The sequence below is a fragment of the Rhineura floridana genome, chromosome 8, assembly GCF_030035675.1.
Source record: "Rhineura floridana isolate rRhiFlo1 chromosome 8, rRhiFlo1.hap2, whole genome shotgun sequence".
Classification (NCBI taxonomy): domain Eukaryota; kingdom Metazoa; phylum Chordata; class Lepidosauria; order Squamata; family Rhineuridae; genus Rhineura; species Rhineura floridana.
Genome location: NC_084487.1, coordinates 73,149,028 through 73,175,688, shown reverse-complemented (window position 1 = coordinate 73,175,688; position 26,661 = coordinate 73,149,028). Strand labels below are relative to the sequence as shown.

Sequence of the window (26,661 nt, the reverse complement as noted above, 5' to 3'; positions counted from 1 at the left end):
CTATATAAACAGCACTTACCGTATTTACACTATAAGCAGGAACATCACAAGGGGGTTCAGGGAAGTCACAAGACTCAGGGAGGGGAGGGTTAACCCTTTTATCCTCAGCTGTGACAACCTCCTGGCATGGCAATTAATCTTGTTAATCTTGCTTACATTGGCACCAGGGGTGCAGTCGTCCAGTGTCTCAGGAGGTCTTAGACCCCTTACTTTTTTTTTAGGTACAAGGTCCCAGCAGGGTCTTTATGTCTCCAGTGTGCTGTGAGCCAATCAGCATGGAAGGGGAGAGTGTTAGCCACTGAGAAGAGTATTTTAACATGCTTCCTTGTTCTTTCCTGCTGATTGGATCCAATAAGAGTGAAAGGAGGTGAGTCAGCCACTGAGAAAACTCTTCTCAGTAGCTCTTTCATGCTCATTGGTGCCTAGGAGCCAGGGCTGTGGAGTCGGTACGCCAAACCTTCGACTCCGACTCCTCTATTTTTCTACTGTCCGACTCCAACTCCACCCAAAATTGCTTCCCACTCCACAGCCCTGGAAAGGGCTGTAAATGTCTTTTTAAATAGGAAGCTCTTCTAGGAGCATTTTTATCGCTGCCTGAATATGCGCTGATCTTGGCATCACAGCATTTGTCTTCATCTGGGTCCTGTGTCATACACTGACACACAAAATGTTTTCCATCTTGAGTTATGGTGAAATGCTCAACTACAGCTGACTTCTTGGGAAGCTTCTTTGACATTTTGAATTTATATGTTTTAAAAATTGTCAATCAAAATTTATTTTGAAGTCGGAGTCGGTACATTTCTACCGACTCCGACTCCACCCAAAATTGCTCCCGACTCCGACTCCACAGCCCTGCTAGGAACATCAGTTGTGGTGGGCAAAGGCATTAACACAAGGATCTTATTCTCAACCCAACAGCAAAATAGGAGGTGAAGGAGAGGGGGCATGGCTGTGACTATCATGAAGGGACTCTGCACTTCTGAATTTACCACTACACTACTGATCAGCACCAACTGAAACTTAGGAAGAGGAGGAGGAGGAGGAGGAGGAAGAAGAAAAAGAAGGAGGAGGAGGAGGAAGAAGAAAAAGAAGGAGGAGGAGGAGGAAGAGGAGGAGGGAAGAAGAGGAAGAAGACGACAAAGAGGAAGAAGAGGAAGAAGAAGACAAAGAAGACGACGAAGAAGAAGAAGCCTAAGCTATTGGCAGCAGTATGCCTCTGAATATCTGTTAATCACAAGTGGGGAGAGTGCTTTTGCATTCAGGTCCTTCTTGCGGACTTTTCATAGGCAACTGGATGGCCGCTGTGAGAATGGAATGCTAAACTAAGTGGGCATTCTTATGTTCTTAACTGCTGCGGGGGGGGGTAGGTGGATGAAGACAGCAACACAGCCCGTGGGCTAGATTTGGAGGCCTCATAAGCTATATCCATTTCATGGTCCAGGGGTTTCCCACTCCTGATTCAATCCCTAGGTATAACTAGAAAGGCTTTTAACCAGCACTTATGGGTGACCCTATTAATAGTGTTTTCATGGTAAACTGTGTTCAGAGGGGGGTTACCATTGCCTTCCTCTGAGGCTGAGAGGCAGTGACTGGCCGAAGGTCACCCAGCGAGCTTCATGGCTGTGTGAGGATTCCAACCCTGGTCTCCCAGGTCATAGTCCAACACCCAACTTGAAGGCAGTCCATTTCATTTTTTCCAATAGTAGTCAGAGGTTATTATTTCCTTGATAAAAAAAGTCTGCTCAATGTAAGCCATTTTTGTCTTGCTGGCATTGTCATGATCTCACTGCAGCTGAAGAACTTACAGCAGTTCCACTCAAACATTAAATTATAAAGTATTGATCTAATTCCTAGTTGCTTCTCTAGCAGTCACTTTGTGTCAAACTGCAACTACAAGAAAATCACATCAGAGGTTGGGAATGTCATAATCCATTATTATATAAAAGCACAAAAAATATAATGCGTTCTTTACATGAACAAAAGGCACATGTCCCTGCTTACAGGACTTAAAAAAAAAGAAAACAAATCTTAAAAAAAGAAAAGAGAGAAAGAGAGAGAGAGTGCATGGAAAGGGACAACTTTGCACTTGCTAAGCAAGACTAAAAAGTTAGAATTAAACCTGTACAATAGGTGTGGGAAACCTTTGGCCCTCCAGATGTTCCTAAACTACAATTTCCATCAGTCCCAGCAAACATGGCCAATGGCCAGGGATGATGGGAGTTGTAATTCAGCTACATCTAGAGAGTCAAAGGTTCCCCACACCAGCTATACAACAATTAGCCAACAATAAAAAAAAATCTATTCAAAAGAACCAGTACCTCTTCCTCAAGAGGAAAATGCAACTGAAGACATGAGTTCTAATAGGACAAAGAGAAAATTTACCAAATGTGTATTTATAATCACCCTTAAGCATAAGTTCCCTGCACAGCACCACATAGTTAAAACAGTAAAACTATATTATAAAAATTCAACAGTAAAACACCATCAGCAGGAACAACCAGCAACAACCAGCAATTAAACTAGTCCCAAACATAAAACTGCAATCAAATTAAGGATTCAACATGCTGAAATTATTATTAGTATTTATTAAATGTATATCCCACCCTTCATCCCAGTAGGAGCCCAGTGCGACAAACAAAAACACTAAAAACCCTCAAAAGCATAATAAAAACAGACTTTCAAATATATTAAAACAAAATCTTTAAAAACATATTAAAACAAAACATATTTTAAAATATCTTTTTTAAAAAAAGGTTTAAAAGCATCTTTAAAAGCAATGCCAACACAGCCACAGACTGGCATGTCTCTACTTAAAAGGCTTGTTGAAATAGGAAGGTCCTCAGTAGAAGATAACAGAGATGGTGCCTGTCTAATATTTAAGGGGGGGAATTCCAAAGGATAGGTGCCACAGCACTAAAGGTCCACTTCTTACATTGTGCATATAAAGGTCATCCATCAGGATGATAAAGGAAAGCCATCAGGGCAACCAAGGCCGATTCAGTCCCATAACCAGGCCTGAACCCAGGTTGGAATGGGTCAAGATCTGTTTCATCCAAGAGTACTTGCAATTCCTGCACCACAACCCTCTCAATTACCTTCCCTAAAAAGGTGAAATGCCTGGGCAAAATAATAAACATGAGAGGCCATGCAAATACAGATATGAGAAACAGCACAAGGGAATGAATTGAAGTTTAATATTTAATGAATGGAGAGACCAGGGATTGAGAATCTTACCTAAATGGGAAGCCTTACCTCACTCAGTACCCAGAGGCCACTTTGACAGATAGGCAGGGCCACCATCCTGTCAATCACCTGTCATCACCATGACACCAGGTGAAGTGTTTTCCTTTGCGTGTTTTCCTTTGCCTATGTGGTTTGAAATAAAACCAAAACCTTTTTTGTTGTTTTCCCCATTAAGGAATAGATCATGTGCAGTTTTTTAAAAGCTATGCTCATATTGGCACTGTCAATGGCTGCTAAAAATAATGCTTCTTTGTCAGCACAGTCAGACCTACTACTCAGCAACAATTTAGAACAATGCTATCACTTTGCAGCTGTCAAGAAAAAGAAGTTTGGAGGGCTTTTTTATCAGACTAGTGTTTGCTGGTTAGAGTATACAATGATTTGCATATTGGGTCCTTTTTCAGGACTGAATGAAAGAGAAACACTTCAAATGTTTATTCGAAGAGAAGGAGCTACAATCCACATTAAAAGAGTATTTTGTTACAGTAGTATTATACAGCCACAAGAGTAGCTGTATACTATAGCCAGCATGCATTTTTCACATTCTGCAATGTTAAATTGAAAATACCCCCCATGCCACTCTGATGCTTTCCATAAACTCATTTCAAAACAAAACCTTACAAAACTTATAGTCCTGAACTCAGAAATGCTTAACCACCCTCTAAATTTTCATGGCGATAACACAAAACAGTCAGAAAGAATAGAGAGTTCAAAGTGTAAAAAGAGAGAAAAACCAGATCCTTTTTGACTTCTTTGTCAAAGTTCTCATAATCTGTTGAAATTAATTAAAAATCAGCCATGTTCATAGAGTACCTTTAATCCTATTACTGACCTGGCCCAATACTCTGACCTTCATCTTTTGCAGCTAAAAAAAATGCCTGGCTGATTTTTAATTAATTTAAGAAATTTAGCATTGAAGTCAGTGATAAGCCCAGGCATGCTCAGTAAGAACCAACTGTCAGTGTTCTAAAAGCCAGACTCACAGCTGCTTGGCTTGCCTAATCAGGAGGCCGCATCCACACCAGACCTTTATTTCACTTTAGACAGTCTTCCCCCAAAGAATCCTGGGAAGTGTAGTTTGTGAAGGGTGCTGAGAGGAGACTCCTATTCCCCTGACAGAGCTCTAGCGGCCAGAGTGGTTTAACAGTCCGCCCCTCTTCCCCAATTCTGGGGATTGTAGCTCTGTGAGGTGAATAGGGAGTCTACTCTCAGCAGACTCTCAGCAGCCTTCACTGACTACACTTCCCAGGATTCTTTGGAGGAAGCCATAACTGTCTAAAATGGAATAAAGGTCCGGTGTGGATGCAGCCAGTGACAGCTTTGGTTTAAATTTGAGTGGGAGATTACATGTGCCTGCTGTAGAATAAAAAGGTGGGGGAAACCCTGAAAAAGAATGATACTGTTCACAATGTTTTCCTTTTTTGAAAGGAAAGGGGTTTTCCCTTCTGCCCAGTGCCCACACACCCAATCCCCTCCCCCTCCTTCCCTCTTCCTCCCTACCCCTCCCCTTCCTCCCCTTCTCTCTCCCTTCCCCCTCCTCGCCCCTCCATATCAAACATATTCAAAATTGCTATTTGAACTCTATCAACTGTCTTAATATTGTTGCTTCCTCCCTGCTAAAACAAGATCAGTGCAGCACATTTCTTATTTCTGTTATTTGGGCTGATTGCAGGTATTGCCACCACTCACCATACGCTCAGAGGTACATGTTACCCAATTCTTCCAAGCTACACAGGAAGTGGATTGGACTGTGAAAGACCAACCCAAATTGTGCTTGCATTTTGACAAATGTGTAGGGCAGTACAATATCTCAGAGAGGAGATCAGGTCTCCGGCTCCCCTGGTGCATTCACTACAGCTGCCCAATTTCCCTGCTTTCTAAAGTTTGAGATAAGTATCTGTTGGCTATAGGTACATTCTTAAACCGCAAGGTTTTTTGCCTGTTAGTGAATGTTATTTTCAATTACTGTGGCACCTGCCTGCATAAATTCACATCCTCAACCTTTTGCACTGGGCTAGGCAGTCTCTTCTATGTTCTCTGTTGCCTACAAACTCCCTTCAGTTTAGCCCCACCCTGTGGAAAGTGAATTTTCCTTAGTATTTCACAATCACCTTTGTCCTATTATGAGGTTTTCTCCAGGTAATACTGTGTGAAGCTACCTCATGCTATAGTTCTATAAGTGACCTCATATCTATATCACAAACCAGTGCTGAGCATTTAGATAATTTTTAAAAGCCTTCCCAAACATGTAGACGAGACATCAAACCGGATTTCAAGTTCCGTGTGCATTTGATATATATATGGAACTCCTACACACATGAGAGTCTCTGTTCATTTCAATAGAAGTCCAGAGTGTGCCAATGAATGTGCATGTGGATTGGTTCCTTCCCTAATATGAAGTGGCCAGTGCACACATGGATCACTGCAATAGATAAATCTGTGGATACAAGGAGTGACTGCTAATCAAACAAGCCACATGTGTAGTTGAATTCTACAGACAGGTATAAAAAGTTAAAAAACGAAATCACAACACAAATGCCAAGCTGTTCCACAATAGCCACTGGGAAAGCTCTGTCAGTGCTTCTTTGGATCATGGCCAAAACCTGGTGGAGGCCTAAAGGGCTCCAGATGATGATCATTTTATAGGATTTATTAATTTAATTTATTTATTTACTATTTAATTCATATCCCACCCTTCCTCCCAGCAGGAGCCCAGGGTGGCAAACAAAAGCACTAAAAACTTTAAAACATCATAACGACAAACTTTAAAACACATTAAAACAAACATCTCTAAAAACGCTACTTAAAAAAAGCTTTCAAAACATCTAACATTAAAAACATTTTAGAAAGAAGGTTTAAGAATATATTAAAAAGCAATTCCAACAGAGATGCAGACTGGGATAGGTCTCAACTTAAAAGGCTTGTTGAAAGAGGAAGGTTTTCTCCCATGGCTTCCTCCCATGGCTTCTTCTCAATGGCCATTTAATCCTGATCTTCCTTTCCCTACTGCCACATTCCTCTACCAATGACAGTGTGTAAATGTGTAAAATATTCTGCTTTCCCTTCCAGCACTACCATTATGTGACTATAATGCTTTTTCTATCTGCAAAATGCATCAATTCAATCAGGTAATTTGAATTTAGGTTGAAACCTGAGAAAGAACTGAGAACAGAGAAAGAGCCTGTTGTGTAGTTAAAATGCTTAACTTGTAAATATTATTTTCCCACTAGACATACAACAATTACTCCTCACCCCACTGCCAAATATATACACATTGCAGTTCAGAGTGCAGATACGGGAAAATAGCAGTTAGGTTCCTAGCATTCTTAAGAATTATGTAAAAGAATCTGACATCTTTGTATTTCATGCCCAGATAATCAGTTTTGCCCATAGAGTTCATGATTATTGTGATGCTGGGTGAGAGATTTTCATTAGATTAAAAGAATGTGTGTTTAATCTATAAGAATTCCTTTATGGATTAAATATGTCTTTATATAAATTATTATACAAATGGATCACAGCATAGAAAACGTAAGGCTTCCTAACAAAAGAAAATCAATCATCTTGCTTAAAAGTTTTAATTGGCTCCATGTAAATGTTACTGACAAAGTCAATGTGTGATAGCTAATTCTGTGTATAATCCAGCCAGAATTCATGGTCCTGGTTAAATAAAATTTTGAGGAAAGACTGGAACTGAGCAATGTCAGAAGAAACAAATGCATTAATTTAATTCATCCCCACAAACAGAGATCCAATTGCAAGTCTCTCTATTTCTCACACACACAAACACACACACACACACACACACACGAGAGAGAGAGAGAGAGAGAGAGAGAGAGAGAGAGAGAGAAGAGAGAGAGAGAGAGAGAGAAGAGAGAGAGAGAGAGACTTTTCTGGCAATACGGAAAAGGGGAACAGAGCACCTCTTTCTCTCCCTATTAAATGGCCTTATGTGTCCATTTACAGAAAATGTTAGAAAACCCTTGTGTTCCTTCTCCTACAAGGCACAGGAAACATCTCAGAGATATAAATACAGGATTAGAAGGGATCCCATTGATCAAAATAGTTTGTATGTGCTGCCCCTTTCTTGAAGTGCACTGGTTTGGCTGGAGGTGGAAAATGTAAAACAGTACTGTTAATCTTCAGTGATGTAATGTATGTTAGATATCTGTGACACCAATGCCACTATAATCCAAACAGTACAAGTCTTTAGCCAGGGGATGAGGAACCTGTGGCCCTCCAGATGTTGTTGGATTCCAGCCCCTGCCAGCATAGCCAATGGTCATGGTTTATAGGAGCTGTCGAACTACAACATCTGAAGAGCCAGTTTCCCCACCCTCCTTTAGCCCATTCAAGCATTCAAAAGAACGCATGAGAGCTTAAATTGAGGAGTTGAGGCATACATGCACCAAGTGCACCCACACCACCCTGATCTTCCTGCATTGAGCTGAAAGCTTTGAAAGCCCATTCATCTTAAAAGGGTTCCCTATTACAAGGAGGCTCGTAAGTATGTGCACAAGCTTCCTTTAGACTTTCTGGGAAGGTCGGGGATGGAGCAAGTGTGCCTTGCATGTGAAGGGACACTAAAGGGGAAAGTGGCATCCTCCTCCATCACACTTTTAGCCCTCACACATTATTTTGAATGCTTGAGTAGGGCTTGTGTCAAGTCTCTGTCTCTGCATAAACACCATACATTTAAAGCATACACATCTCCTGCAAAGCATCCTGGGAACAATAGTTTACCTCTCACAGAGCTACAATTCCCAGTATCCTTAACAAACTACTGTTTCCAGGATTCTTGGGGAGGGATGTGCTTTAAATGTTTGGTGTGTATGCAGCTGCAATCTAACATACCTGATAGGATTACAGTTAGGTGTATTCACACATTTTTTTAGAGAATAACGAGATAGCATTTTCAAATCATTGACATCTAGTTTATGCTGGGTTCCCCTATGTTTTTTCAGACCTCATTGTAGCAAAAAATAAATAACTCTTAAACCATTTCTAATAAAATGAATTTAAGCCCCAGCCTGTCCAATGTAGATGGACCAAAGTGATATTGAGGCTTTTTGTGGCTCCTGTGCTTTGGGTACAGTACAATTGTATGCATGTCCACTCAGAAAAAAAGTCCTACTGAGTTCAATAGGGATCACTGTCAGAAATGTGTACAGGATTTCTGTAAACCACTTAGGGACTAAGTTTGTATGCTTATATGAAATAAATAAAATAAGTAAATACACTTCCATTTTGCATGTTTAGTGGGTTTCATTGGTTTCTACTCATCCTGGCTACAGAATGAGTTAGTGAATTGTCCCAGACTAGTTTTTTTCCCATAGTTAGTATGTATATGTGTGTGTTTAATTACTGTAGTGCTGTAATAGCACTGTTTTACCACTAAAAATATAAATGAAAATAATGAGAGGAAATCAGTAATTAAAGACTTCCTCCCCTCGTGGGAAAGAAACTGACCTGGGACAACTCATGGAAGCTATTCAGAGAGGAATTACTCATGCATTTCCCTCAGGATTGATAAGAAGCAATAATAAAAGTGGCTGAACTTGAAAGCAGTAAACTGTTATTTGACATTTCCAGGAACTTTTGCTGAATGAGATGGAGTGCAATCCTAACCCCACTATGTTGAGGTGGATGGGTGGGTATAGGATGGTATTATTGGTTGGAGGCAGCTCCACTGCAATTGAGGCTTCAACTTTGCCAGTTGGGTGGGAAGATGCTGCCAGTAGTTCTTCCACATCAGTAGCTTATGGAAAGCCCTGAAATGGGGTGTAGCAGGGCAGGGCACTGGTCGCTTCAAAACTATGGATACCGCACAGAGGCCTGATCCTCAAGTCCAGAGTGATGCCAGCCTCCCCTTTTGCCTTTGGCTGCATAAGCGAGCAGGACTTCAGGTGCAAACTGGATCTGCCGCTCCATTGCTCCACAGCTAAGGTTTAAATTGCTCTGTATTTGTGAGCAGACATTATAGAAGGATCTTGGTGATAAGGAAGGGCATTGGTAGTTAACATAGCACTATAGTAAATGCTGTGTGGAAGCCACATTTTAATAACACTTCTAGCTTATTACAAAAATAATACAGCCCTCAATCTGCATTTTCCAAAAATGCTAATAGAGCAATCCTACACATGTCTATTCAGGAGTAAGTCTCATAGATTTTAATGAAACTTACTCCCAAGTGAGTGGCAATAGGATTTCATCCTCAAACTGCAATCCCAAACACACTTACTAGGCAGTAAGACCCAATGAATGCATTGGGGCCTACTTCTATCAAAACATCCCTTAGTTTGAGGTACTGTCAGCTACTTTGGACACCTATCAATGTTACTTATGCCCCTACATGCAATTTTGCTATTTTAAAAAATGAATGCATAAAATATCCCTTACATTTTTCAACTTCATAAATAAACCAATATGACAAATGATAGTTTTTGTCTTTTCTTTCTGTTTGTCTATGGTGCCTTATTATGTTGAGAATCTGCTTCCATCTAGCTGGTCTGAATCTCTAACTCTATTAATGTACGGTTAAAATAGGAAAAATAACAGAAAATGCTAGTATATACAGCTAATGTGACAGGAAAATATGTAAAAACAAGTCAACTAACCAAATATCCAAACAAATTCACCTGGATAAACTTACAATATTTCAACATTATTATCTGCTCATTTTTTTACATATTCAGAGGAAGAAAAAAACAGATATGTCATCAGCAAGATCAATTGTCATTCAGTTTTGCTAAAACACAACAAATCCATGTAGTTCTTTAAATTGCACCTGACACTTCATATGGCCCTGCACTTTCAAATTCCAGCTAGTCTGATTAGAATAAGAAATATATCCAATATGTACATAAAGATTTTGACATCATTTGTTTCCAAAGAGATCAGGAAGAGTTAAAGAAAACAAATATATCTGAAGAGAAAAGGAGGTAAAAGAAGAAAAGAATGAGAAAATAAAAGCCCCAGGCTATTCCAGGTTATAATCCTGAGGTTTATAGAGGAAACACTGGCTATTACTATAATTATACTTCAGAGGCCTGCCCACACAACACACAAGTGCAATTAAAACATTATTTTTATAATGACTAATTCTTTTCATAATGGAGTTTGAAATGCTATCTCAGCCATATCAGTATCAACATTCAATTTTGGCCACAAGGTAAATGAGCCTTGAGGAACTAGCCAGGGCAATTATTGTCCCATACACTCTTTGGAATGACTATTGATGACTGCTAATAAGGCACAAAGTAGGCCAGACTACAACTCTTTTTGTGGTTCATTCCTATCAAGGTAGGAGTTCTAGGGAATTCTTCAGGAAGATCATATGTATAATTTTCTCCATTAGTGTCTTTAGCTGCAGGCAACTGAAGTAAAGAAAGTTTAATACACACTGTTGAGGAATGATCTAAACAGCTGATTTCTCTAAATGTTATGTGTACCCCTTTGCTCACAATTAAATGTTTAGCACATGCCTTTCTTTCTCTCATGACACTTCCATCCTTCAATATTACATCCCTAAAGAGAGAAAAATTATACCAGACTTTGAAAGACCTGGTAAACAATGCTGTAAAGGAAAATGCAACAATTGAAGTAGTAGACGTACCTCATCCCCATGCATATTAGCAACATACTTGAACTCTGGTATGCCAATCTTATGTTGGGTTGGAAACCTTCCCAGAGCAAGAACCCACAGGTCTCTACCTTAAAGTGGAAAAGAAATTTACATATATATATATACCATGGTGAAATAATACAAAGCAAAACAATAAAGGGCTGGAACAAACCCCTATGTCTCCTTCGGTTTAATTGAATCCCCATGTCACCTCCCCCTCCTACTTCCTAGAATAGTAGGCACTGGATCTCCTGATCTCCAGACCAATAAGCAGCTGGACAGCAATTCACTACATGCACACAAATCAAAATCCCTGAAGTTAGTGGCATTTAAGCATGGGTAATTATGCACAGGATGGCAGGCCAAACATTATTTGTTTTTTAGCTTAAGGCAAAAATCAAATTTAAACAATATCATTTTAAAAACACACACACACATTTTGGAAATGTTTGCCCAGTCTTAAAAGCTAAATCCACTTCTACTAACAAAGCCTTATTTAATAGAACAAGACTTTAAAAATATATCATCACGAAATCCTTTACAAAAGAATCATAAAAACAAAAGTAAAGCAAATAAGAGCTTACTTAAAAAAACAACCCACCCCCCCACCCCCCAACAGAATACCAAATATGGTACAAGAATCAACTTTCTTAACAGAACATGGAATAAATTGTTGGTCAGACAGTTGGGAGATATTGGGAATTACTGCAAAACCAAATTTATCTAAGGGCAACTGGGATGAATACTGAACTCATTAAAGACCCTTAAATGGTTTACTTAAAGCCAGGGCTGGCCCAAGACATTTTGTTTGCGGAGGTGAAAAAAATGGAAGTAGCACTGCACATACTAACTAATAAGGGGCACAAACCACTGTGAAGTTCTCTAGCTGAATCGCTGTTCCATTCTACTATCCAGAACCTGCCATCTGAAATAGCTATCTCCATCTTGTCTCAAGGTAAGGCTGCCTCTTCTTTTAGAGTTGTCTTTGCAACCTCTAGATTGCAACACTTAATGAGGAACTGGGTGACCAAGGTTCAACTCCCTACCCAGCGATAAAGCTCACTGGATGACCTTGGGGCAGTCACTGTTTCTCAATCTAGCCTACCTCACAGGGTTGCTGTACTGGAAGGGGGGAAATCATGTATGCCACTCTGAGCTCCTTGGAGGAAAGGTGGGGTATAAATAAATTAAAATAAAATATATAAATTAAAAGGAAGAGCCAAATGAATAATCCAATACAACAAAACAAAAATGATCAAGGATGGCTTTTTTCAACTTGTTATTTCACTGATACAAAGGATAATTAAAAGAGAAACAACAGATTCACTGAAAAGAACTAAGGCCTGATATACACAGACAGCAATATATCCTTAACAGATGCAGCTTGGGTTTGTTCAGTTAAAGTGGATCAAAACGCTCATCATCCTACCACAACAAATCAATTGTTTTAAAAAGCAGTCTTTGTGGTTAGGAAAGTCATGGTGAAATGAACTGAAAAGTGTGGAATTAATGAATGACTAACAGGAAGACACATCTTCATGCAAACAAAGCAGGATGAATGCTCAATACACGGGGTGTCTGGAGGAGCCCAGTGCCTGCACTATTCAAAAGTTCCTTTTGGTTATAAAGTCTTAGAAACAGTGTGGCTAAGGGGCTTGTCATGAAGAGTGCCTGCATTTCAGAATTTACCACTACACCCCAAGTAAATAATGTCTATCAGATTATCTATATGTTTGTTGCCACTCTCAAAGAATTCTGAAAGCTTGGTGAAAAGCTATGCTGACTAGCTCAAAAAAGTTTATTTTTCTGTGCATAGTTATTATTGGTTTCATAATGCTTTCCACAGTTTACCTTATAAAAGAGTTTAGGATAGTTTCCTAGCTTCCCCATATACTTTTTTTAAAAAATGGTGCTGCACTGACTGCTTCTACAACAAAGGCTTTTACCATATATGGAGCGAAAAATGCCTGATGTCCACTCTGGATTCACAAAGGGAAGAAGTACCAGAGATCATATTGCAAACATACATTGGACAATGGAATGGACCAAAGAATTTCAGAAGGAAATCACCCTATGCTTTTCAGATGACAGATGCTATTGGAGGTCACTGATTCACAGGGTCACCATAAGTCGTAATCGACTTGAAGGCACATAACAACAACACTGACTGCATTCACACTTCATGATAAAGTGTAGTTAAAAGTCTGTTGTGAACATGGAACTTGCTCCTGCTTTGCTCTGCCCTAGTTGTGCAAGCGAGCACAACAAGCCACAATCTATGGCTTAGTGTTATGTCCAAACCAGGGATCATGGTTTATTTCACCTGAACAAACCAGGATCAGGAAGCCAAGGAAAAACCTTGTTTTGCATAATAGACTGTGGTTTGCACTAGGGAAGGAGTGAAGCAGTAGCAATCTGTGTGCTCACTTTAAACAGTGAACTATGGTTTACTATAGCATGTGAATGCCACAATTGGGCTTCCTGCTAGTGCTCCTGCAACAAGGTTTAATGGAAAGTTGCTTATTTTGCAAATAATTTCACATGTGAGTAAAAACTCTTGAATGCATGCCCTCCAGGTCTGGTGTCTTGTTAATTTTAATTTGTCAATGTGTCCTAGAACTGTATCTTTTGACCCCACTATTTGAGAGTGTTCTTCAGATTCTCTCTCTGCAGAAAGCGGTTTTGGTGTGAATATCTGTCAATTATCTTACATGGACCTATAACAAGAATTCACTTCATCCCTCAAACCTATCCAACTTTGTTCCATAATCTTTTTACACCTTTGTCATGTAATAGTACAATCATCTCCCTGGCTGGTTTATGCTTTTTAGCAAGATGCTCTTTTTTTATTTTGCTTGCTTGACAACTGAATATTTGTTTGTTTCCCTTTCTTTTTTCCTTATCTAGGGAAGACTTTCACTTCTTAAAAGAAGTATTGCATTACATAGTTTGAATCTGCACCTGATCCACACTGCTATTCTCTTGGACTTATTTGTACCTTTGCAAAGAGAGCACATACTGTATGTAAGCTTCTATTATAATGTTATGTTATAAATAACCTCTAAGTATCCTGAAAAGATTTGATCAGGGTAGCCAATGTGTTGCCCTCCACATGTTACTGGCCTACAACTCCCATCATCACAGACCATTTGCCATGGCAGGACTGATGGGAGTTGTTGTCTAGCAACTTCTGGAGGACATCATGTTGGCTGCCCCTTAGGGTTGCCAGGCTCAGGGCCTGAGAATGATCCTGTATCTTTAGGAGAAGAGAAAGTCAGCCAAGTGCAGGTGTTCTTGCAACAGTGTAATGGGAAAAACCACAAGGTGGAATTCTCCTTTCCCCCTGCACAACTTGTATCTTTAAAAGTTGTGCAGGGGGAAGGGAGAATTCCACCTTGTGGTTTTTCCCATTACAGAGTTGCAAGAACACCTGCACTTGGCTGACTTTCTCTTCTCCTAAAGATACAGGATCAGTCTCAGGCCCTGAGCCTCAACCCTAGTTTGCTGCCAAAGGCACTGTTTACTACAGTTAGCGCCTTTGGGGGCAAATAGCAGCTAAGAAGGGGGCAATTTTCAGCAACAAACTGGCAAAGGGTCCAGGTACATGTTCCCAATCAAGGCCCCATAGGTGCTCCCCCTCACAAATAAAAGTGCCTGTTTTAAACACATTTCTATAAAAAGTGCGAACAATACTACAAGTAACTTTTCCCTTTAATTTGCAATCAAAACCATCAGTGTACCACAGAGACTCCAATTCTATGCATACTTACCTGAAAGCAAGAACTATTGTATACAAGTATGGGTCTTACTTTTGAGTAAACATGCATTGGATTATGGTATATTTTGCTAACAAAGGACAAAGCCAAAACATTTAGCTAAATGATATTAAGCCTCTGTCTGTTCTATCAGTCACTTAGGCTGCAATTCTAAACTCGCTTACCTGGGAAGGACTAAGCACAACTGAAATAAATGGGATTTAATTTTGAGTAGACATGTATAGGATTGCACTGTTGCTTATAATTGAACTTTTGTGATTGCCTTCTGCTAGGATCCAGTGCCCATGTGAATGCTGCATTGTTTATGTACAGACAAAACTACTGAAGTCTTACTGTTGATTTTAAAAGTTCACATACAGGAGTGAGAAACCTGAAACCTGATATTCTTTCAGACATCAGGACAAACTTTGCTTTCATTCCTGGTGGAATGAAAGCACTGAAAACAGTGATGTTGACCTAGCAGTTAAGTTCTTTCTATAACTGAAAACAACTACCGGCCATTGTTTGTGCAGTGAGAATGTTTCACTGGTGTATTTGGTAGAAATGCAACTTTCCTAATCTTTCAACTGCTTATTACTTTTTATTACCAACCTTTCATGTCACAATGAAACTATCTGTTTGCAGATCAACTTGGGAATCTCCAGAGTCCTTTTATTATTGTTTTCAGAGTAATGCCTATTTCAATATGTATATAGTACTTATCCCCAAACCAGGAATATGTTGTGCTAAGAAAATAGACAGACAGAGGGGTGGTCATTTGGATAGGGTCATTTCTATAAGTGAAATTACCACAGCATGCACAATGACCTGAATCTAAGATAATTCCAGAAAGGATACTGATGAGCGAAACTCATTTATATCAATACTAGAACCTTGCTGACATAAGAGAAAAAGAAAAGATTATGATCTGCTAAATTGCTGTAGGGCTAAACTGATTGATTGGCTGATTATTTTATTACAAAGACCAGTCCATACAGAATTGTACAACAAATGCAAAATATAAAAAGTAAAATTAATAACCCTTGTACATATTAAAACCAAGCAAACCGCAATAAGAAATTTCCTTATAAAGCATAAAAGTATTGAGGGTTAAAATTATGAAATTATTATTTAATCCTTGCTCTCCGACAATCAATAGAAGCTGCATGGAAGCTGGTCACTTTCCTTGTGACCCATGGATTCCGGTCAGACAACAATTGTTCCAGATAAAATAAATCAGATCTGCCAGGAGATTTTGATAATATCTGAGTAATAAAAATAGCTCTAAAATCATGATAAAAATGGCAGATGCTCTCAATAGGATACTCTTGTATCTGCCTTCCAGGAAAGCGGAAGGTAGAACACTGAACTTTGCTAGCGTAAAAATGGAAGTGGACTGCCTTTAAGTCGATCCCGTCTTATGGCTACCTTATGAATAGGGTTTTCATGGTAAGCAGTATTCAGAGGGGGTTTACCATTACCTCCCTCTGAGGCTAGTCCTCCCCAGCTGGCTGGGGCCTGCTCAGCTTGCCACAGCTGCACAAGCCAGCCCCTTTCTTGACCACAACTGCCAGCTGGGGGGGGGGGACTGGGATCCTTGGGACTATGCATCTTGCCCACGGCTGCACAGGTGGCAGGGCATGTAACCCCTGAGCCACTCACTGTGGGGGTGATCTTTAGCTGGCCCTTTACACCCAGGAGACACAAGCATAAAAGCTTTCCTATATTTAGGGATAGTCAGTTCTGTTAAATAATTTGTGGGTGCAAACGCCACCATATTATCCCTAAAGTATAAGTAGAGTGTGGCCAACCCTAGATGTTCTTGGTGTTCAATGTCCCTGGTGTTCAATGTCCCTAATATGCTGCTTTATAACTGCTTTGGCTTTAGTGTTATCCTAAAGCCAATATAGCATCAGAAGAAAAACCCAGCTTTTGTAATTTCAGCGTTAGTGTCTTCTTCCATTTTGATTGGAAGATGTCAATAAGCATCACTGGGGCTAAACCCATTGGACAAAACAACATCTTCAACCAATAATGCATCTGGAGCATCATGATCTTAGCTACAAACACCTGAATAGCTGAGAGTACATGTTGACCCCCTCTGGTAAAAAAAAAAGAGGAATGCTTTTGCACACCTCGGTGCATTCATAATGGCATTATTTATTTGAGGATTCCAGGAGCCTGATGAATGAAAGGTTACTTCCAAGTATCTATAGGATGTGACCTGTTCAATTGTATGTTCATTTATATGCCATCTGTGCTTCTCTTCTTAGTAAAAACCAGTACCTTTGTCTTAGTATAGTTAATAGACAACAGTTTGTTTTTGCAATAGGAGTCCAAGGCTCTTAAAAGGCACCTCAGCCCTATGCACATCAAAGACAGAAGGACCGTGCCATCTGGATAAAGCAGAATTGACATGGATCTGGATGCCAATTTAGGGGGGTGAAGATTGGCATCTGTTACTTTTTTGACCAAGGAATTAATGTAGAAGTTAAACAGGGTAGGGCCCAGGATACAACCCTGTTTAACTCCATTGAAAGTTGGAATGGGACCAGACAGGTGGCCAACTTGGTCACATTTTACCTGCAAACAAGTGTTTTCGTAGAGACTATGAATAAGTGTTAGTAATCGCCTATCAATAGTGGAAGCCTCAAATTTTTCCCATAATCTATCCCTTGGGGTCAGGTCAAAAGCTGACTTAAAATCTATAAAGGGTTTCTCCAGATGGTGATGTATATTTTTCAGCCAAGTGTTGAAGCACGAGACCCTGGTCAACTGTAGAACACCCTGCCCTAAAGCCAGCTTGTTCATCTTCAATTATGTTTGCCTGCTCCATCCAATTTAGTAACCTTTTGTGAAGATGGCTGGCATGCAACTTGCTGATGATACTCAGCAAACTAATTGGTCTGTAACTGGCAGGGTTTGATTTTTTTCCTTTTTTATATATTGGAATAATTATAGCCAGCCCCCAGTCCTCTGGAATACATGCTGAATTGTTGATACAATAGAGTCACTAACACTGGAGCCCACCATTTTACATTTGACTTCAACATTTCCACATAAATATTATCAGCCCCCGCAGCTTTACCTGATTAAGTTTGGTAATAAAACTAGTGATTTCAGAGATAGTGACAGGAGGCCACTCAGGGAAGGTATTTATATTAGCTCTTGTTTAATGATGACAGGTCTGTTTTTGCACATATATGTTACTGAAGTATGATTCCCAGATATTAGTAGATATATGATAATCCACATTAATGCTGAATCATTCTGCAAAAGGTTACTGAGTCATTTGGTAGGGTTAAACTAGACGCTCCCCTTTAGGATGCACACCTTAACGTGGTGAGGGGGGTTGAGAGTACTGAAGAAGCTGAGAGCAATGCCGGAGTCTAGACCAAGAGGCTACACTCCTAGCAGGGGCACCCAAGGCGGAATGGTCAAAGCTGAGACACCAGACTAAGATGCATCCAAACACAGAGGAAGGCAATGGTAAACCACCTCTGAATATCTCTTACCATGAAAACCCTATGAACAGAGTGTACAAAATGCAACACGAGATAGTGCTGGAAGATGAGACCCCCAGGTCAGAAGGCACTCACCGAGTTACTGGGGAAGAACAAAGCACGAGTAGCGCTGTGACTAATGATGCAGCAGGTGAAAGCCAAAAGGAAACCCAGAGGCTGATACGCACAGATGCAAAAGGAGAGTCCGGAGTTGTACGACGCACACAATAGGAACATGCAATGTGAGAAGCATGAACCAGGGAAAGTTAGAAATTGTCAAGCAAGAAATGTATCAACATTACAACGTATCAACATTACAATACTTGGCGTGAGTGAATTAAAATGGGTGGGAATGGGACAGTTTCAATCAGGCATCTATAAAATATTTTATGCAGGAAATGAGAAATTCAGAAGAAATGGCGTTCCTTTAATAGTGAGAAGTGACGTAGCAAAAGCAATTAGGAGCTACAACGCAAGGTCTGAGCGACTTATATCAATGAGATTAAATGGAAACCTATTAACATAACCATCATCCAAGCCCCTCGCTGGATCGTCACCTTGTAGTGGTGAGTGGGCTTGAGTGTTCCAATGAACCCTGTGAGCGATGCTGTTGGGAGTCATGTGCTCCCAGCAGGGTCACTCATGGCAGTAAGGTCAAGGGAGAGGAACCAGACAAAGAGTGATCCAAGAATGTCCTCAATGGCAGAAGAGATGGAGGATAACAATGTGTATGTTACAACAGCTGTGAAGGTGGATGAAGGCTGCAGCAGATAAAAGACTTCCAATCATTGTGGTACCCATGCCATTGGATCAAAGTCTTTTTCTGTCAAGTTTGTGTGTTGATCATCGTGCGCCGATCTCCCCCCATAAAACAAATTCACACACAGGCGTCTTCCAACCAAATTATCTTGGAAGACAATCTTACTCGGCCACGAGTGATCGCCAACCATCCAAGTCTATGCTCCAATGGCAAATGCAGAAGAAGAGGAATTGGAGAGATTTTACACAGAAGTACAGGAAGAAATTGATCACACACCAAAACAAGGTGTGCTGATAATCATGGGGGATTGGAATGCAAAAGTAAGGAACACAGAAGAACTAGGAATTGTGGGGAAATGGGGCTTAGGAGACAGAAACGAAGCAGGAGAAAGACTTATTGAATTCTGTGAAGCCAATAATTTGTTTCTTGCAAACACATTTTTTGAGCAACTGAAAAGATGACTATACACGTGGACATCACCAAATGGTCAATATAGGAATCAAATTGATTTTATAATTGATAACAGAAGATGGAGAAGCTCCATACTTTCTGCGAAAACAAGACCAGGAGCAGACTGCGGTACAGATCATGACTGGCAATATCAAAAATCAGAGTAAAGCTAAAGGACAACAACAAAGCAATCATAATGCCAAAAGATTAGAGAAATGAAAGGGAAATTTAAACCAAGAGTAGGGATGCTGAATAATCAACAGGGGAACACACTGACTGACTGAGATGAAATAAAAGGAAGATGGAAGCAATACACTGAAGTACTCTATAAAAGAGATGCCAGGATGACAGATTCATTCACAGAGGAACAGTATGATTAAGAACCAGAAATTTTAGAATGTGAGGTGAAAGCTCCTCTTAAAATACTTGGAAGAAACAAATCACCAGGAACAGATGGCATACCAATAGAGTGCTACAAGCTACTGAGACAGAATCTGTCCAAATTTTGACAAACATTTGTCAAGAAATATGGAAAACTAAGCAATGGCCCACAGACTGGGAGCGTTCAATATACATCCCAATTCCAAAAAAAGGAGATCCCAGGGAATGCAGTAATTATCAAACAATTGCCTTAAGATCCCATGCAAGTAAAGTAATGCTCAAGATTCTACAACGAAGGCTCTTACCATATATAGAGCAAGAAATGCCAGATGCCCAAGCTGGATTTAGAAATGGAAGGGGCACCAGAGATCATATTGCAAACATACGTTGGATAGTGGAACGTACCAAGGAATTTCAGAAGAAAATCTCCCTGTGCTTTATAGATTATAGACTGTGTAGATCATGAAAAACTATGGAATGCTTTAAAAGAAATGTGGGTGGCACAGCATCTGATTGTCCTGATATGCAATCTATACGCTGGACAAGAGGCTACTGTAATGACAGAATATGGAAAAACCGACTGATTCCCAATCGGAAAGGGTGTGAGACAGGGGTGCATTTTATCAGCCTATTTATTTAATCTGTACGAAGAACATATCATATGAAAAGCGGGATTGGACCAAGATAAAGGAGGTGTAAAAATTGGAGGGAGAAATATCAACAATTTAAGATATGCAGACCATACCATACTACTAGCAGAAACCAGTAATGATTTGAAATGAATGCTGATGAGCTGGTGAAGTTAAAGAGGAAAGCACAAAAGCAGGACTACAGCTGAACGTCAAAAAGACGAAAGTAATGACAACAGAGTTTTATGTAACATTACAGTTGACAATGAGGACATTGAACTTGTCAAGGATTATCAGTACCTTGGCACAGTCATTAACCAAAATGGAAACAATAGTCAAGAAATCAGAAGAAGGCTAGGATTGGGGAGGACAGCTATGAGGGAACTAGAAAAGGTCCTCAAATGTAAAGATGTATCACTGAACACTAAAGTCAGGATCATTCAGACCATGGTATTCCCGATCTCTATGTATGGATGTGAAAGATGGACAGTGGAAAAAATTAATAAGAGAAAAATCAACTCATTTGAAATGTGGTGTTGGAGGAGAGCTTTGCGCATACCATGGACTGCAAAAAAGACAAATGATTGGGTGTTAGAACAAATTAAACCAGAACTATCACTAGAAGCTAAAATGATGAAACTGAGGTTATAATACTTTGGAGACATAATGAGAAGATCTGATTCACTAGAATAGACAATAATGCTGGGGAAAACAGAAGGGAGTAGAAAAAGAGGAAGGCCAAACAAGAGATGGATTGATTCCATAAAGGAAGCCACAGAACTTACAAGATCTAAACAGGGTGGTTCACGACAGATGCCCTTGGAGGTCACTGATTCATAGTGTTGCCAAAAGTCGTAATCAACTTGAAGGCACATAACAACAAACAACTAGAAACAATGCTAAAGTTGCTATTAAAAATACATCATGGTTTTAAAAAATGTAATAGGAGGAGCAGGGGGGCAGGGTTATTTTAATCAGAACTGCAGTGTATGTGCTGTGGTCTTAGTGAAAGCCCTCCCTATGCCTATTAATTTTTGTTGTGGTTCTCCTTTTATTTCTGACTCAACAGGGTCAGGCCTCCCTCCCATTATTTATTTAACAAATTTTATATACCACTTAATAGACAGTCTCTAAATGGTTTATAAAGAAAGAAAGCATGTATGTGTGTGTGAGAGGGAGGGAATAAGATAATACAGATTGAGATCATGGTGGGGGCAAAGGGTGAAAGCACCCTCACCTCCCATTCCATAGAATCAGAGTAATAGAGTGGGAAGGGACCCATAAGGCCATCAAGTCCAACCCCCTGCTCAATGCAGGAATCCAAATCAAAGCATTCCTGACAGATGGCTATCCAGCTGCCTCTTGAATGCCTCCAGTCATTGTCCTGATCCAGTTTAGAGGTCTCTGCACCTACTATTTGTTAAGAACAACCAGTCATGCAAGGGCTAATAACATGAATAACATTACTCCTACTTTAGCCCCGAGGGGCAATTTCATAAGTGATTCTACCAACAATATTTGAGTTTCCACACCCTTGTAACAAGAATGAAAGAGCCACTTTGATCAGCACTTCTATTGGATTTTAAAATGACTCGCTTCTGCAGTCTGATACCTATATGCCTAATTCCAAAATAATAAACTAGAGACTAAACGGCATTCTTAAAATGACTTGTAAAAACTATCTTACCTGTGTCCTCAGGTGTCATAGCAGTCTCAAACGTGTACGGTAACATCAGCAATATGCACCACCTAACATGTGTACCATATGATAAAACAGTTCACAAAAAGTATTGTGTATAGTAGGACCCCACTCATACAGCAGGTTCTGTTCCAGGGCCCCGCCAAAAAGCGAAAACCACCGGAAAGTGGGGCCCTACTCAGCTGGAGTGCGAGTACTGTATCAAGAGTGACAGCTTGCTTCCATGTTATAGGGAGGGAGAAGAGAGAACTTGAATATGTCACTTGCACATCTAAGTTCTCTGATACTGTTGCAATAAGGTGATCAGGGAGAGATCCTAGACACACCCTTCACTACACTTCTGCATGCTGAAGCAGCACCTGGGATAAGCAGAAGATTTGGTTTTCCTTGTTTTTCTGTAGCAATACGGACGGGTCTCAAAAAGTAAGGAACCAATTAGTTGTAAAAAGGAAGAATTGTTCTAGAACTACTACTTTTTTACTTTAGCCACTGGAAACTAAATATAGGCCCTAGGATGGAGATGGTAAAGGCATGTTGTATGCAGTGAAACTAACCCTATGATTCCTTACAATTAAGTTATAAAAATGTAAATGCACTGCCTTCAAGTCAATTCCAACTTATGGCGACCCTATGAATAGGGTTTTCATGAGGCTGAGAGGCAGTGACTGGCCCAAGGTCACCCAGTGAGCTTCAGGGCTATGTGAGGATCCGAACCCTGGTCTCCCAGATCATAGTCCAACACCTTAACCACTGCACCACACTGGCTCCTCTTACAATTAGGTTATAGTTGTGCAGAAATCAAAAGTTGTTTTCAAAAACAACCATCGGCTTTCTCTGATTTACGCAAGATTTCTGGGCTAACTCACAATTTTCTTTAAGAGTAAAAATATTACTAACTCTTTTACTCTGCCAGCTCAGTTTGTACCTATTAAGCCAACCGACAGTTTAAAATATCATGCAGATAGAGGTGAGGATTCTTAAGTCAATATACCCTGCTTCCAAACAGAACAGTAATTGTAGAGAAGCTTTGACACAGATCTTCAATCCCAGAGTGTTGATTTTGGGGGGCATTTTCTATATAAAACCTGTACACAATTTTCATGGTCAGGTTTAGGTTTAAAAATCTGGTTCAATCTCAGCTGTTTAACTGATTTATAAAACAATTCTATGCATTTTTGCCCAGCAAGTGTGGAAGGATTGCAACCTTAAGGATGTTTATAATATGACAGTGCCTATCTGGCCAGGGATTTAAGCATTCATTGTGTAGTTTGGCAAAACAATAATGGTCTCTCTCATTGTTGCGTATGCTTATGGCCCTAGGTAAGAGAGACTGAATTTTCAACATCCAAACACAGTACTTATCACCAGCTATTAGGACTTGTATAGACTTGGGTTTTTTTTAAGTAATTGGATTAAACTACTATTCCTAGCAGTAGCGCTTTGGCTGTACAAACGGAATGAGAATGGAAAGCTTTGAGATGTGTGAAAGCCATCTGACCCTTGTTTTATTTTTAAAGATGTGTAGTCCAGGGCTAGAGGGTGCATATGTTTCAAAGAGGACAAAATAAATTTTAAAAAGAAAAAGCTTACATATTGTCAGAACACTGCTGTAGAGAGGAGTGGATAGTCTACCTCATTCCACCTTTTAAAGAGAAACATGAATGTATGTGTGCTACCACAGTTAAGTGACCTGGGTTGTACCCAACAAAGTCATTGCTCTTGGGGGATGATTTCTGCTTGTCCAATAGAACTTTCCCTCCCTCTCCTCTCCCCACCCCACTCCCAAATCTGCTCTGAGGTTTTCCCCAACTCTCCAGAGCAGATGGGGGGGAGCTGTGGGGGGAGGAAAGGGAGGGAAAGTTCTATTGGACAAGCAGAAATCATCCCCCAAAAGCAATGACTTTGTTGGATATAACTCTCACTCTTTTACAGAGTCAAAATATTTTTAAAAAGAGATAAAGCCTTTTTTTAAAAAATAGACAAACTTTAAGGGCAGGGGAAACGGGGTCATGTCTAGTGGCATCAGTTGTGCAAAAAGAAGACTGCAGACATTCTTGACTAGAGTGGCGGTACCCATAGCAGGGAGGAGAGGGCGCTTCTGCATGGCAGTTTACAGTGACCTTTGTGTTGCAGGTTTTGCACAGCGTCTAAACAACATCATTGTCATTAAAATGCCATCCCATATTATTTTCCCATTTAATCCAGATTTACAGTTACTGCAGACAATTCAGTAAGTAACAAAATTTGCAAAATGGGGGAAAATATGAGATGGCATTTTAACGAGGACAGTGTCATGTGGATGCTACAAAAAACTTGCATGCAGGAGGAGCACTGAGTCCGTAATAAATTACCATACAAAAGCACCCAGAATAACACTGTTATCAGCAACCATCACCTACCATCTGAATGCTGGCAGAACTGTTTTTCCTAGCAACAGAATCACAATTTGGGGAGAAGCCCCTGCCACCATTGACATATTGATCTCCTGCCAATATAGGCCATTACACTAGGATTACAACTCAGGACCTCAAATTTCAGATATGACTCTACTAGCTAGAGAAAATACATTGTTCACCAGAACTGACTGCACTGTTGGCTGGGTTCGCTTGGGAAGTGGGCTTCCAATTAAGCTCCATCTTAAGGTTTCTGATGTATAAAAGCACCTTACACTGGTTGGCAACTTTTGCCAGCTAACATCCCCTACTGTAACACACCCAACATACAACACAAATTTTCTGTTTGCTGCATTTCATTGGGTTGATTCTCAATATCACCATATTTATAAAAATATGTTACTGTGGAAGAGCTTTGAATAAATATAATTTAGTGATGACACTTCTCCTTCACATGAATTGTATGATTCTCTAATTACTAGGTTGAGTGTGTCCTTCATTACACAAAAGAGTTATTGCTGTTCTGTGATAATGTAGCAATGTGTATAGCAGGAATGGGGACCTTTTTCATCCGGAGAGCCACATTCCCTTCTGGATAACCTTTCAGGATCCCAAAGCCAGTGATGTATGGGGCCAGGGGCAAAAGTGGACAGAGCAACAAATATAAATTTTACTTTTATACAGTAGGCTAGTTTGTTCACACTCACACATCCATCTCTATCCTCCATCCATCCAGACAAGAAAAAAGGACTGTTAGAGCTCAATGACATATTCCAACACAGACGCAGACTGGGATAGGTCTCAAAAGGCTTGTTGAACCAGGAAGATCTCCAATTGGTGCTGAAAAGATAACAAAGATGGTACCTGCCTAATATTTAAGGGGAGGGAATTCCACAGGGTAGGTGCTGCCACACTAAAGGTCCATTTCCTATGTTGTGCAGAACGAACCTCCTGATAAGATGGTATCTGCAGAAAGCCCTCAGCTCCAGAGCACAGTGATTGACTGGGTATATTAGGGATAAGACGGTCTTTCAGGTATCCTGGTCCCAAGCTTTATAGGGCTTTGTACACCAAAACTAGAACATTGAACTTGGCCCAGTAGCAAATGGGCAGCCAGTTCAATTCTTTCAGCAGCGGGGTGACATGTTGGCAATACCCTGCCCCAGTGAGCAGTCTCGCCACCGTATTTTACACCAGCTGCAACTTCCGGACCAACCTCAAGGGCAGCCCCACATAGAGCACATTACAGTAATCCAGCCTAGAGGTTACCGGTGCATGGACAACAGTGGTCAAGCTATCCCAGTCCAGAAACGGCTGCACCTGTCTGAAGCTGGTAAAAGGCACTCCTAGCCACTGAGGTCACCTGGGCCTCTAGCAACAAAGATGGATCCAGGAGCACCCCCAGACTATGAACCTGCTCTTTCAGAGGGAGTACGACCCCATCCAAAGCAGGCAACTGACCAATTATTCGAACTCAGGAACCACCAACCCACAGCGCCTCTGTCTTGCTAGGATTCATACTCAGTTTATTGGCCCCCATCCAACCCACCACCTTGTTCAGGCAGCAGTCCAGGGCTTGCACAGCCTCTCCCGATTCAGATGTTACGGACAAATAGAGCTGGGTATCGTCAGCATACTGCTGACACCTCACCCCAAAGCTCCTGATGACTGCTCCCAAGGGCTTCATATAGATGTTAAACAGCATGGGGGATAAGATGGTACCCTGTGGCACCCCACAGCACAACTGCTCCACTGGACAGCTACTTGAGGATTATGATGGAGGCAGAGAAGTGGCCCTTCTTCGCCGCCCTCACCCCCACACAGTAGGTACAGTTATGATGTTTTACTCGTGCCTGATCAGCCTCATAGCATGTCTTTCACCACTTGCACTCTAGCCGTCGTCCAGCCTGTTTCATTGCCCTTAGCTCACTGATTTACCAAGGTACAAACCAGACTCCACAATGCTGGAGAGGGCACTTGGGGGCAACGGTGTCAAGAGCCCGACGCGCCTCGCTGTTCCACAGTGTGACAAGGGCTTCAACAGGGTCACCTGCTCTATCTACTGGGAACTCCCCAAAGGCATTCAGGAATCCTGTGGATTCCATTAGGCTCCGGGGGCGGACCATCTTAATCTGTCCACCATGCCTGCAAGGAAAGATCGGAGCCATAAGCCTAAACTTCACCAGGAAGTGGTCTGAGCAAGATAATGGGGTGACATCCACTC

The 26,661-nt window shown here is 40.7% G+C and overlaps 1 protein-coding gene across 2 annotated transcripts in view; it reads right to left on the bottom strand.

Moving 5' to 3' along the window:
* The window catches only part of CPM (carboxypeptidase M), a 64,971-nt gene that overhangs the window by 27,567 nt on the left and 10,743 nt on the right, over positions 1 to 26,661 (bottom strand). Inside the window, exon 3 of one of the 2 annotated variants that reach the window (XM_061639782.1) lies at positions 10,859 to 10,956. In XM_061639782.1, coding sequence (XP_061495766.1) covers positions 10,859 to 10,956 — 98 coding nt within the window. Of the gene's footprint in view, positions 1 to 3,252; positions 3,349 to 10,858; positions 10,957 to 26,661 lie in introns of those variants that run through there. The other variant, XM_061639783.1, reaches the window with a different exon arrangement.